Below are 12429 nucleotides of genomic sequence, written 5' to 3' on the forward strand. Positions count from 1 at the left end.
GGGGGTCTGGGTGTGGGGGAGATGATGAGCTCTCGTTGCTCTTCGCTACCAGCTCTCAGGATCCTAAGTTCTGGAGTTAATGACTGAATTGGCTGAAAGCCCACAAATGACCCAAAGTAGCCAACTAACAGCATTGAGTGGTCCAGGATCCAGCAGCCTCTGTGGAGGGATCCGGGGCTGGGGACACCACGCACTGTCTGGGTACAGGGCTGAACTGGGGTGCTGGGCCACGCTGGGGGCACTGGGCTGAGCTGGAAGGTGATGAAGCACTGGAATAAACTGGGAGTGTGTGGAACAGGGATTGGTGTCCATGGGACATTGGGATGATAAGAGAGAAAGTAAGCGTTGGGTGCTGGTCAGAATTGGGGGCACTGGGCTATGCTGGGGATGGGGCTGTGTGTGAATGGGTGGTCAGAACTGGGGATGTGGCTGTGGGTGAAGCACTGGTATGAACTGGGAGCACTGGGCTATGCTAGGAACAAGCTGTGTGGGCAGGGGCTGCTGGTCAGAACTGGGAGCACTAGGCCGTACTGGCAAGGGGCCGTGAAGTATGAGATGCTGGTCGGAACTGGGAGCACTGGGTTACACTAGGCACGGGCTGTGTGGCGGAGGGGCAGGGCTGCACCGGGCACAGGCCCCGGGCACGAGCCCGTCCCGGCCGCGCTGTCCCCGCCGGTGCCGGTAGCGGCAGCCCCGCCGTGTGCCGGCGGAAGCGGAAGGCGCAGCGCTCGGGCCCTTCCTGCGGGAAGCCCGAGCCGAGCCGGCATGGGCGAGAGCACCAGCCCCATCAGCGTGATCCTGGTGAGCTCGGGCAGCCGCGGCAACAAGCTGCTGTTCCGCTTCCCGTTCCAGCGCGGCGCCGAGCACCCCGCCGCGCAGGACAGTAAGTGCCGCGCCGGGAGCTGCGGCTGCTCCGCGCACCTCCGCCGGGGCCTGGCATCCTCCCGTGGGGGGCTGCTACCCCACACGGACCCCTCGTGGGGGCCCGGAACCCCCTCACGTCCTTCACACCGGCTGGCCACGGGGGCCTGGCACCCCTCACGCTGTCTGGGGGTACCTGGCACTCCTCACCCCTCGATCACATTGTCTCTGGGTACCTGGCACCCCTCAAAACTCCCCGTGGATTCTGCACCTCCCAACCCCTACCCTGCATGTGCACTCACTCCCCCAGGTGCCCTGGGATCCCTCCCACCCATCGCACGTCAGTGGAACCGCATTAGTGCCAGGTGTCATATGTCCACCTGGTGCCTTACTGCTGGCCCCGGGGCAGGTGAATCCCGTGGGGTTTGGGAGCTGCAGGGCAAGGAGGAGACAGGATGAGAAGGAAGGCACTGATTTGGAAGAAGGGATTCAGTAAACACCATAAGCTTTAACCAATAATGGGTAGAATTTATGAAATTTCAGTGTCTTGAATAGCGTGCTGGGGTAGGTTTATTTTCTCCTGGAAGACAGGACCATGGGATGGTTCAGGTGTCAGCACTGGTTGCACTCTTACCTTGAGGCATGTGATTTGGGACAGCGCTTGTGGCTGCACTGGGACCAGTATCTGTGCAGGGCCTGAAGGTGCTGCAGGGTGATGAAGCTGTACAAGTTGGGCTGTGTGTCAGGAGAAGTTTGATTCCCTTGTTAGATTGTGAGTCAGTTTATGAGGAGAGAATAATTCTCTGTCCATTTTTATAGGTAAAATCTGAAAAGCTTCCCCGCCAGACCCCCCACCTGTTTCCCTGCTACTCCCCTCCTGCTTTTTGTTGGTAAAGGACTTCCTTTAATGTGACTGTGGGAGCATTATGATTGTCCCAAAACCTGAGCAATAAGGAGGGAAATTGCATTGGTCAGAATTTTGCTTTTCGCTCTTGAACTGCAAACTATTACCTGTGTCAGTTCCTGTGAATGTTTCACTTTCTCCCCTTCATCCCATGAAGGATAAAAATTTTTTCCTGTTTTTTTTTTTTTAATATTCTTTTGAGTGAGAATAGAAAAGACATACGAACACACATTAAGCAGATTGTTCCTGGGTAAATTTATCTTTATTCTTTGCTTCAGACAAACCAAGAAGTCGATATGCTGTGAATGGCTCTGGTGACACCACAGAAGATCAAGATGGGGATTCCAGGTAGGGGGGAAACCATTTCTTCTGGTGTAAGAGGTTGAAATGGAGCAGAGACAGCCTCCTGCTCTCTTGCCTCCTAGTTCCTAGGCATATTTTCTTGGATTGCATAGAAGACAACCTGGCAAAAAAAAAGCTTTCATATCAAGTCACAAGCAACTTAGTGCTTAGTAAAGAGAACTGTCTCACGAGGGAATGCTGCTGAATCTGTTGTTTTCTGGGCAAGGTATAGGTCCTTGTCCACAGCTATTCTGTGCTCGTTGGAAAGGCACTATTACCCTTTCAAAACTAGGAGTATTAATCTCCAAGCAAAATCCCACTTTTCTTTACCTGCCTACTTCTAACTGGATATATTTTTCAGTTGCCTCAACTTCTTCCCTAGCTCATGTAATGGTCATATGGAATTGCTATGCATTAATGAGTAACTGATTTTGTTTCTCCAGACAGAGCTGCTGTTGTGTCAGTGGACTGACACAGTGGCTCCAAAGGAAACTGAGACTTGAAGAGAGTTTTTTAAGTACAGGAAATCAGAGGGTAACAAATGCACTGAAAATAGGCGCTGTGGTGTTCAGTATCTATGGATGGACCCTCCAGTTAGTTTTTTTGAGCATTTGAAATCTGCTGCATAGTTCTAAATTTATCACTACTGGATGCGAGATAAATTTGGGAGAGAAAAAGTATTTTTTTGTCTGTTGGCCCATAGTTCACTTGCAGATCTTTTTTTGTGATATGTATTTTAATCTCCAGTATTAATAATAAAGGGTAGTTGCTGCTCTTCTCTTTTATAAGAGTACTAAGGAAGCAACCATCACTTCCCCCCTCCCTGCCCAAAAAAAACCATGTAAAGTTGTTAACTTTATGACAGAAAATGGTTTAGCTGAATTTAAAGTCACCCACATGACTGTAAACATCATCAGTTAATTTGGTTTTCCAGGACTGGGATCTTATGAAAACACATTTTGCTTGAGGTAATTTGTATCTCCTGCCTTTTCTGATGCCCTTGGAACCTTCCAATGTGACCTTAGGCTGTGTGTCCAGTGAATGCAGTATGGACAGGGCGCAGCTCCAGGAGGAGCAGACCATTTGTATGTTTGGGAACTGGATTTTCAGACTGGGCTGTAGACTCTACGAGGGCTCAGAGCACACATTTCCTGGTTAAGCCAAGGATTTTGTTGGTGGCTATTCAAACCCCTGGCTCTAGAATTTCCCTAGTCAGATTAAGAAGGTATTGGAATGATACCAGCTTCTGTCTGACACATTCTGGTTGCCTCTGCTGTTTTGGCAGGTTGGTCAAAGCACTTAAGGTGTGGCTGTGCCTATTTCATGTTGCCTGTGTTGCTGAATTAGTGTGAGACAATATGTGGTTACTGCAGTGATGTAGGAAAAGCTTTTATCATTTCAAATCATGGTCAGGTGAAAAAAACTGCTGGTGTTTTATTGAAACAGATTTTTAAATTGAATGTGCTGGCATGTAAGCTACACTAAACAAATATTTGGATTGTTTCATTGTAGTAATATCCAGAACACTGGGCATGAAAGTTCATGCTTAATCTCCTAGTCAGGTATTTGTTACTAATAAAAGTTTTTTTTCAGATCTGTCTGTATCTCCCATGCATGTGAGAGGGAAATAGAAGAGCAGCAGCATTTCTGTTGCTCTGAAAGTTTATTTCTTCTAGATGCTGGGTATTGGAATCCAGCACGCTGCTGGTGCTGCTTACATGGCTGGGCATCTGCTTTCTGAAATTCAAAGTCCCTTTCAAAATTGTGCTTGTTTTCAGTTTGATTATTGAAAGCTTTTTCCCAGAAGCAGTGTAATCATCCCTCTTAAGTCCCCTGCATCCCACACAACTGATGTAGCAGTTAAATGTGTCCTCTTCAGTGGTACCTGCTAGTAGAAGAACACGTTGATGCTCTTTATATACTGAGTGCTATTAATTTAAATTAGACAGGAGGAGTTTAGTTTTGTTGGCAAGGTATTTTTCACTGACTGATACAGGTGGAAAAAATATGTAGGTTTTAAGTACACAGATGGTTCTTCCAGCAGAAGACAAAAATACCTCTTCAAAACTGTGCAACGGATTGCTCCAACCTTGATTTCTATCAGGCAATTTCAGGAGTAAGAGAAGTTGGTGCCTTGGAATAGAAGAGATTCCAGGGGGAGAGTGGAGGCAGAAAAGTGCAGATCCCCTGGAGGGAGGGAGATGTACCCTCTTTGTAACTGTACCAGGCAGGAATAACTTTCATATGCCGTGAAACCAACGTCATAATTGATTTTTTTTCCTCACCAACATTATAAACTTTTGCTTCAGTTTGTGTGTTTCCATTGAAGATCAGGATGTAGAGACCAGGAATGGAGCAACTGGTTTTGTGAGAGCCATTCCTTCAGTGGCAGCTCCATCCCTGTCAGATCCTTCTGCAGTGCTGCAGTTCCCTTCCTGGACGCTCGGTGCACTCAGTCCATGGAGAGAGTTCAGCAGCCTGAAGTCCAGTCTGTTTTCTGGTGGTGATGATTTTCTGTCTGAAACTATCCACAATAAAAGTAATTTATGAAGTGGTTCTGTATTGTTTTTAAAGACTTTATTGAGGAAGAGTTGGAAAAAGGTTTCTTTCAATCCCTGCATGTCAGTAGCACCCATGGGTGTTTTTGGTGGCACAGAGTGAGGCTGTGGAGTGGGCAGACTGGTAGGTTGAGTTGATGGTATATGGCAAGTTTGATAATGTTGTAGGGTTGTGTTTTTCCCATTGCATGCTCCGTACGAAGGTTATTTCAGATTTATCTTGTAGCTGCAATAGTTTCTAAGAGGGTTGGAGTCATCCTCTTTTATACTGGATGGCTGTCTTTAATTTATTAGCAATCTAGGACCAATTGTGTGTCCTAGGTAAGATTTGCTGTTGCTTTTTTCCCCTGAGCTATTGGAACCCAGATCAATTACTTTGGAGCTGACCTTTCCTAGAGCACTCGAGGTGCATGTATTTCTTAGTGCTCTCAGGAAGGACAAAATTAGATCAGTTTAGGTGCCTTAACTCCATTTCCATGTAGCATATTTGTATAGATAATTGGATTTCTTTTAGCCTCCAGGCTCAATATCCTGGTCATTGTTATGCTTTTTGTTTTGTATTTTTTTATAGACAATGGCAGCCTATTCATGATAATCCTTCCTCCAGGTCACTGGGGTGTGTTTGCTTGCATTAATTTTTGCTCAGTGGAGCTGTGTTTAGGTCCTCAGAATACATATTTTACTTCCTGCTGAAAGCAAGTCGAACAGCAAAAAGTGTTTGAGGTGTGTTGATGGTGGCCATGCAACAAAAAGGTATTCAGAAGACTGTCACTGTCAAAACAAATTGCTTGTCAAGTGTCTCTCTTTGTTGGCTTCTTCTCAGCCTTTCATAATTTGCAGTTTTCAAAAACATCCTTCAGTTTCTGAGTGTTTTACCAGGAATACACCCCCTCCCAATGTTTATGGATATGCCTGCCAGTCTTTTTTTTTCTTTCCCCTGAAAAAGTATGAGGCAATTACTCCTTTGAACCCATAAGATAATGCTATGTTAAATTAGTTTGAATTTTTTTTGTAGTTTTTCTGAAGGTGGTGTAGCCAGCGAGCAAATATTTTAATGAGGAGGCACATATAGTAACATATGTTACAGCAGACTTCACATTTTTAGTAGCAGACCTGACTAATTGAAGTAGTTTTAGCAAATTTAGCAAATGCATCTGCTACAAAAAAACCCAAGTTACTGACAAACAAGGATTTGAATGTCCCTTTCTAACAAACAGTAGTTCTCCTGTGATAACATTTGTTTCCTCTGTCCCTCTTTCACTGGACTCCAGTGTTCTTCCTTGTATTTGTTCTGAAAGGCTTCCTTTCTGTAAGCCTGTGCTTTTCCATTCATCCACCCATTCCTTGAAGCATCCTTCCTGTAATATCACCCCATTGTGTAGTTTGTCATTTAGGTTCTCTTTTCAACGTGACTGACAGAAATCTGCTGTGTTTTATACTAAGTAATTGTTGGAGGTTTTCAGTTTGGCTCCCCTTTCTCATGTGGGATAGTATAAAGCTTTTATCAGATTCATTTTTCAGTAAATTCATGAAGTTGTATCAGGAAACAAGTCCTTTTTATATCTTAATTGGAAGAAAAAGTGGCAGCTAAAATGGAAATAGGTGTTACTGATACAAAAGTGAGTACAGGTGCTAACAGAATCCTGCTCTGTACACCTGTTATTAAGAAGGGTTTAGGATTCTTTGCCTTGAAAGCTTTTTCAGCCTCCATTTCCTAAGCTGTGCTTATTGCCTGGGGCACAGAGAGGGGCAGAGAAGGACTTGGTGTGTGTGCTGTGAGTCTGGCCAGCCTTGTGCCTGCTGTGTGGAGCCCTGCAGGAGCAGTGGTGGCTGTGTGTGCCAGGCCCTTCACAGAATCCTGCAACAGTCAACACTTGGCATCCTCTTCTCCCAAGTCTTGTGGCTATGGAAGCACGAGAACCAACTGGGAAGAGCTGTGGATTGTCTGGGGGTGCATGGGAGGTTTGATGGAAATGATGGTCATAGTCTAGGAAAGAAACTGAGGTTTAGAATCTCTAAATCAGGTGGCAACCTCTTCTGTTTCTCTTAAGGTAAGCATGAATTAAGAAGTGCCCTGGAAATCAGCTCCATAGGTGCTGTGTACTGTGGGAAAACACATGGCAGCAGCCACTGCTAGTACAAGGAATAAATTACCTTAGCCTGTTTTCTCCATGTTGTCAAACATCCTGCAATGTATCCCTGGAATTCACCTTCCATTAACTTTTGACTCTCCTCAACAGTTATATTTCCTTTGCAGGAGTTTAACCCTTAATAGTTCATCCTAGTTTTTAATATTATCTATTTTTGTTTTCTTTTGTATTTTGTGTACTTGCCTCGTTTATTTTCTTTTGTTGTGTTTTGTTTTGTGTTTATGGCCATGTTCCCATTTCAGAGACCAATGTCCTCTAACTGATGAGCAATTGGTTTCAGGGTAAGACCAAACCTTCTAAACAATCACCTTTGTCTAGAATGGCTTTCTTTTCTCACCATACTTTTAATTGTGCTTTTGTTTCTGGTTTCTGTTTTACACTGAATGATGAGAAAATTACATGCTAAATCACAGTGTGTGTAGGAAATGTATTGCTAAAGGTTTGTGCCAGGGTATTTACCAAGGTCCTACTAACGTTTCTGTGCTTCCTGTAGGGAATCCAGAGTGGGTGTGGCACTGTCCCTTCTGTGAACTGGGAAAAGCTGGGAGGCTCTGGGCATGCAACAAGTATAGCCTTGGCATTGTAGTTATTCCAACAACGAGCCCTAAACCAAATTGTTTTCTGAGGAGAAATGACTTGAAAGTACAAATCAGTGACTAAACTATTTAATTCCAAAGTAATGATGGAGAGCTCTAGAGCTTTTTTAGCTGTGCTGGTTGCTTGCTCTTGGTGCCCCACTCAGCTAAATGGAATGATTACACCCGTAGAGGGAAGAGTGCTTAACTCAGGGCTCCAGAAGGAAAAAAAATAATGCATCCCTAGTCCCTGTTTAACATAAACCTCACCTACATACTCAGATCCTGTTCTAAACGACTTCAAAGAAAAACTCTTTATAAAAACCTTGCTTTGAATTCCTGTGGCATATAAAAATTATGATCCATTCTTGGGGGAAAAATTGAATTTCTGTTTGAATCTTCCCCCCTTATTTTCAGTGTGCTGTTGCTATGTTTTGCTTGGGAGAGGAGCAGTAGAATATTTTGGACAAATCAAAGTTTTTTGTTTATTGTATATTTATTCTGCCTGTTGAGTTCCTTAGTACAGAAGAGGTTTGCTTCCCCCTGGAATTTGCAATGCTCAGACTAATATCATAAAAGGAAAAGGGTCACTGCCCAACTTCAGAACCTAATCTGCTTCTAACAGACTCTTGGGCTCTGAGAAGTCAGTGTTTTTAGGTCATCTTAACATACCCCAAAGATGGGAAAATGTGTATTGAAATAGTTAAAGTGTTATTTTCTGAGATGAGGTGATGAGTTGAAGTAATGGGAATAATACATCTGCTGTTCCTCAGTTTCCCTACTGTCCTGAGGCCTAAGAAATGTCACAGTTATGTAGAAAACTGGAGGTTAAAAAAACCCCCAGACAGCAAAACTATAAATCCAGGCTGTCAGAGGAGGAGAATGGGGCTGGGGTCCAGGTGACTCTTGGGAGAGCCTGTGGTGATAGGAGGTGCACCTGTGTCAGGATTAACTGTCCCTGAGCAAATCCTCTGGCTGCAATTCCAGTACACTCCCAGAGATGACCCTGCTATGAGAAGATCCTGAGGACTTTCCAAAATCAGTAATGTCTTGTAATCTCTTCCTCCCCAGAGAGCCACATGCAAGGTAGGAAAACAGGGCTGTTAGTGTCAAGATCTCTCCTGGGAAACTGCTGAATTCCCACCTTTAGCACTACATTTATCTGTTGAAGGATCTGCTGGTGTAATTCCTTGTGGAAGTTATCAGAATAATCAGTTTATCAGCTCCCAGGTATCCTTTGCCAAGGCTGGAGGAGGGAAGGGTAACTAATTTCTTACCAGGAAGGTGACATTTTCTAGTTTGCCCTCCTTCTCCCTTCACCCCCCAAAACATATGCTCCTTTTGGATCCACTGCTGTTCCCATCTTCCTGGCTCCATTATGAGCCTATTAACGAGCAGCTGAAGAGAACAAAAAGAGGAGGAGAAGCTCACTGCTGTCATGATGACTTTTTTTTTTCTATTTTAAATGTGATCTCCAGAGTTTGTCAGTCCAGGTCCTGGTCCAGGTTGCCTTGGCCTTTCCTCCCAAACTTCCCAAGTTGTGCAGCCCAGTGTCTGAGGAGCATGGGCTCAGTGGCCCCAGGAGTCTCTGGCTAGTCTCTGCTTGCCCTTAGCTTGGAATTTGGAGCACAGCAGTCAGGGATTTGGAAGTTTGTACACAGCTGCTCCTTGCATAAACCAAACATAAGCAGTGTGGTCAGGGTGACCTGTTTGTACAAGCACCAGGGGCTTTGGCAGTTTGGACCTGTGTGGTCCTTCATCTCCGATATTTGTAAATAAAATTCCCCCTGTGTCCTTGAGTGCATTTGTCTTAATTTCTGTAGTACTCCATGAAAGCAGGACTAAGGTACATTAAAATTGCTTCTCTGGGCATAGAGGCTCACTTGTGGCTGAGAGATAAGGTGAGTGCAGCACACGCCCATGCCTGCCCTCCTCTCTGAGTGATACTGGGTTATCTGGGATACCTGCCTGCTGCAGGGGGATGGTCTGGCAGGGACACACATCCCTGAGTGTAAATACAGAAAATGAAATAAACATTTTCATTCTTAAAAACCAACTCTCGTCAGAAAGTGGTTTGAAATTCATTTGGTTAAATAGGAGCCTCTGGGAAGTCAGATGAGGAGAGAACTTGTTATTGACAAGCCTTGCACTATTCTTGAACAACAAGTTTACTCTAGCATCTGAGGTCCTCTTCACTGTGGGCTTGGGCTTCTCTGTCCCAGGGGACACCTTGAGGAAAACAAGTGTTGATAGAGACTGGACCAGTATTGTGAGGCCATCAGAGAGAGCAGTTGTGGAATTCCTCCCTTGTCATACTGGATTTTTAGCTGGTTGTGCAGCAGTGGCTGTGTTTCACAGGGCAGACTCCATGTAGATACATGCCCTCATGTCTCAGAGCTGCTGCCTTGCCCCCACCAGTCCAGGGAAATTCAGTAACCCCTTGGCTGGGCATTGGAAGGGCCTGCACCATCATGAATATGATTTATCAAATGAGAAAGCCCAGGTGAGGCCAGGCAGCTCTTGGAAGGTGCCAGTGGTCTGCTGGGCACAGCTTGAGATCTGTTAAGTGAGGGACTTGGAATGTCACTGATGAGCTTTGGGAGAGGAAGGACAAGCATTGGCTGTGTTTCTTCTAATTGAATCAGCTCTTTCTTGCCTTCCCCTCTGACATACTGGGTGGCTTAAAGATCTCTGTTGTGCTTGAGTGACAGGCTGTGTCAATATGTAGTTGCTTAGTAAGTTAATTAACCTGCAGCTAAATCCAGACAATGGCTAACTCCAGCTGTTTTTATATTTAAGCAAACTGCATCTAATCTTTTCAATGTATTTTGCTGAGCATGTAATTAAATGAGCATGACCCTGCAGTCTTTGTTGTGAATGCTTCCTGTTTTATAATTGTGATGATCTGAGGGATGTAATTTAGGGGCCTTAATTTTACATAATTGGTGGTACTCCAGGTACAGCAATGTAGTCACAATTTATAATGCCTTAAAAACTTTAGAGTTAAATATATCTGTATTTGGAGGAATATTTTGGTGGTGTGCTTTTTGAAAACTGTAATAACTTCCGTTTTTGCTCCTCAAGGTTTTCGGATGTCATCCTGGCAACAATTTTGGCTACCAAGTCAGATATGTGTGGCAAAAAGTTTGAATTGAAGATTGATAATGTTCGTTTTGTGGGCCATCCCACCTTGCTCCAGCATGCCCTCGGGCAGGTACGGTATGAGATCCCCTCTGGGGACCTGCCTTCTTCACAGTCTGCCTGGCTTTAGTGAGGAAACCTGGAATTCAGAATGTGCATGTTGGCTTTTGATCCCGGTTTTACTTCCTGATTCTCCAAGCTGTCTTTTACTTACTTCTGGGTCAATGGAGTGAGTGGCAAACTGAGGGAGCTGTCAGTGATTACAGAAACTCTTCTGGTTACTGTAGGGAAGCAGTGTGAGTAAAGAGAAGTAAAACTGGGCACTCCAGCTCAAAAAGCTGTTTCTCACTATTTTGTACTGCAAGTTAGCTTTTAGCACCTCTAATTAGTGTGGCAGTTAAAAACCCACCACTGAAAACCTTCACAAATGCTAAAGGCTGTGTCAGCCTTTGGCTTTTAACTCTTCCTGAGGCTGAAGATGATCCATGAGACTTAGATGGAATATGTAGGATGTTGAAAGAGATGGAAAAATTTCTTGTGGACCAAGTAAGGCTGCTGTTTACATTGAGACTTTCCTCCATGGCTTATGTTTTAGGTGCTTACAATTAGAGCAGTTTGCTACCTGGGCTATGTTGAAGGCCCTGCTTAAATCCAGGGAAGAATTCACATGCTTCTTTCCTCCAGATATTACCTGTCCTGTTCCTTCTTCCTGATCAACTGTAGGAATGACCTAGGCTTTGGTAATTTCTGAATCTAGCACTGATCCCTGTCACTGAACTGTTTTGGTCTCATTTTTCATCAGATTTGCTAAGTCATTCCTTTTTTTAGGGGAAAAAGAAGTCTGCTTGCCAATTCTATCCTGCTTTCTAGCTATAATTAGAGGTGGAAACAGCTTGTTGGTAACTGCTGCTTGATATTTAGAGGACCAGACTGCTTTAATCCCAGCGAGGAGTTGTCCTAAATCATCGAAAGATGCTACTTTGGGAACTCAGTTGTGAGTCTACAGGAAATGTCATGGAGGATCACCAAGACTCAGTCCTGAAAAGGTTAAACTGTCTTGGAAGACAGGATTCAAATGTGCACAAGTTGTGCAAATCCATCAGCAGCCCCAGACAAGGCAAGTGATGAACCAGGCCCAGGGTCTGTATTGGACCCCAGCCAGGAACAGGAGACAGGACAAAGGTGGGATATACTTGACCAAGGGTCTATCCTGGAGACAGGCACAGATCCAAGGTCTATCCTGGAGACAGGCACAACTCCACGCCTTGGGCTGAGCTTAAATGGGGCTCCCAGGTCATGGACTGGAGGGGGGTGTGTGTAATGGGAACCCAGCTGAGGTTGGCCAGGGCCATTAAGAGCTTTTGGTGCCCTGAAGACTGTGACAGCAGTGGCCTGTTCTCCCTCAGATAATTTTCCTTTATTTCACTAATCTCATCTGAAAGGCCCAACTTCCTAAATGTAATGTAAATGAGGTTGAAAATTTGTATGTGCATTTTTTTTCACCACTTATTATTGTACAAAATTCTTTCCAGTCAGTTTAATCCTAATTGCATGAAATGTCACTTCAGTTTGTCTAAATAAAATTGCATCTGGGCAAATAAAGTTATAAAGAGCTGTAAACACTTTTTTTGTTACTTCTGAAGGAACTTCTCTTTGGGTGTATCTTATCACCCCAGTAGGCACCCCAGAACTTTCTAGAGTCCAGAATCTTCCAGATGTGGCAGCCATCTCTGCAGGTTTGTGTCAGTCTAAATCTGGGACTCTCCTGCAGTTAGGAGGAAGCCAGGTGGAGCTGCTTTTCCATGGAGCTCAGGCAGTGTCTGGAGTAACCCAGCAGCCTCTGGTTTGAGTTTCCTCAGAATTCATACTGCAGTAAATTAATCCAAAGGACAGCTCAT

At 44.6% G+C, this 12429-nt stretch overlaps 1 protein-coding gene across 17 annotated transcripts in view; it reads left to right on the forward strand.

Moving 5' to 3' along the window:
- The first annotated feature begins 696 nt into the window (after positions 1-696).
- NPRL3 (NPR3 like, GATOR1 complex subunit) overlaps positions 697-12429 on the forward strand; it is a 41461-nt gene continuing 29728 nt past the window's right edge. For 2 of the 17 annotated variants that reach the window (XR_009933698.1, XM_062503592.1), the window contains exons 1-4: positions 703-883; positions 2044-2113; positions 7058-7096; positions 10475-10604. Coding sequence is in view for 15 of the 17 variants with exons in the window: in XM_062503592.1 (XP_062359576.1) it covers positions 766-883; positions 2044-2113; positions 7058-7096; positions 10475-10604 (357 nt within the window). In the remaining 2 variants the exon portion in view is untranslated. Of the gene's footprint in view, positions 884-1615; positions 1634-2043; positions 2114-6244; positions 6717-7057; positions 7097-9317; positions 9894-10474; positions 10605-12429 lie in introns of those variants that run through there. The other 15 variants (XM_062503582.1, XM_062503584.1, XM_062503598.1 and 12 more) reach the window with 14 other exon arrangements.

Source organism: Cinclus cinclus, chromosome 16, assembly GCF_963662255.1.
Source record: "Cinclus cinclus chromosome 16, bCinCin1.1, whole genome shotgun sequence".
NCBI classification, from domain to species: Eukaryota; Metazoa; Chordata; class Aves; order Passeriformes; family Cinclidae; genus Cinclus; species Cinclus cinclus.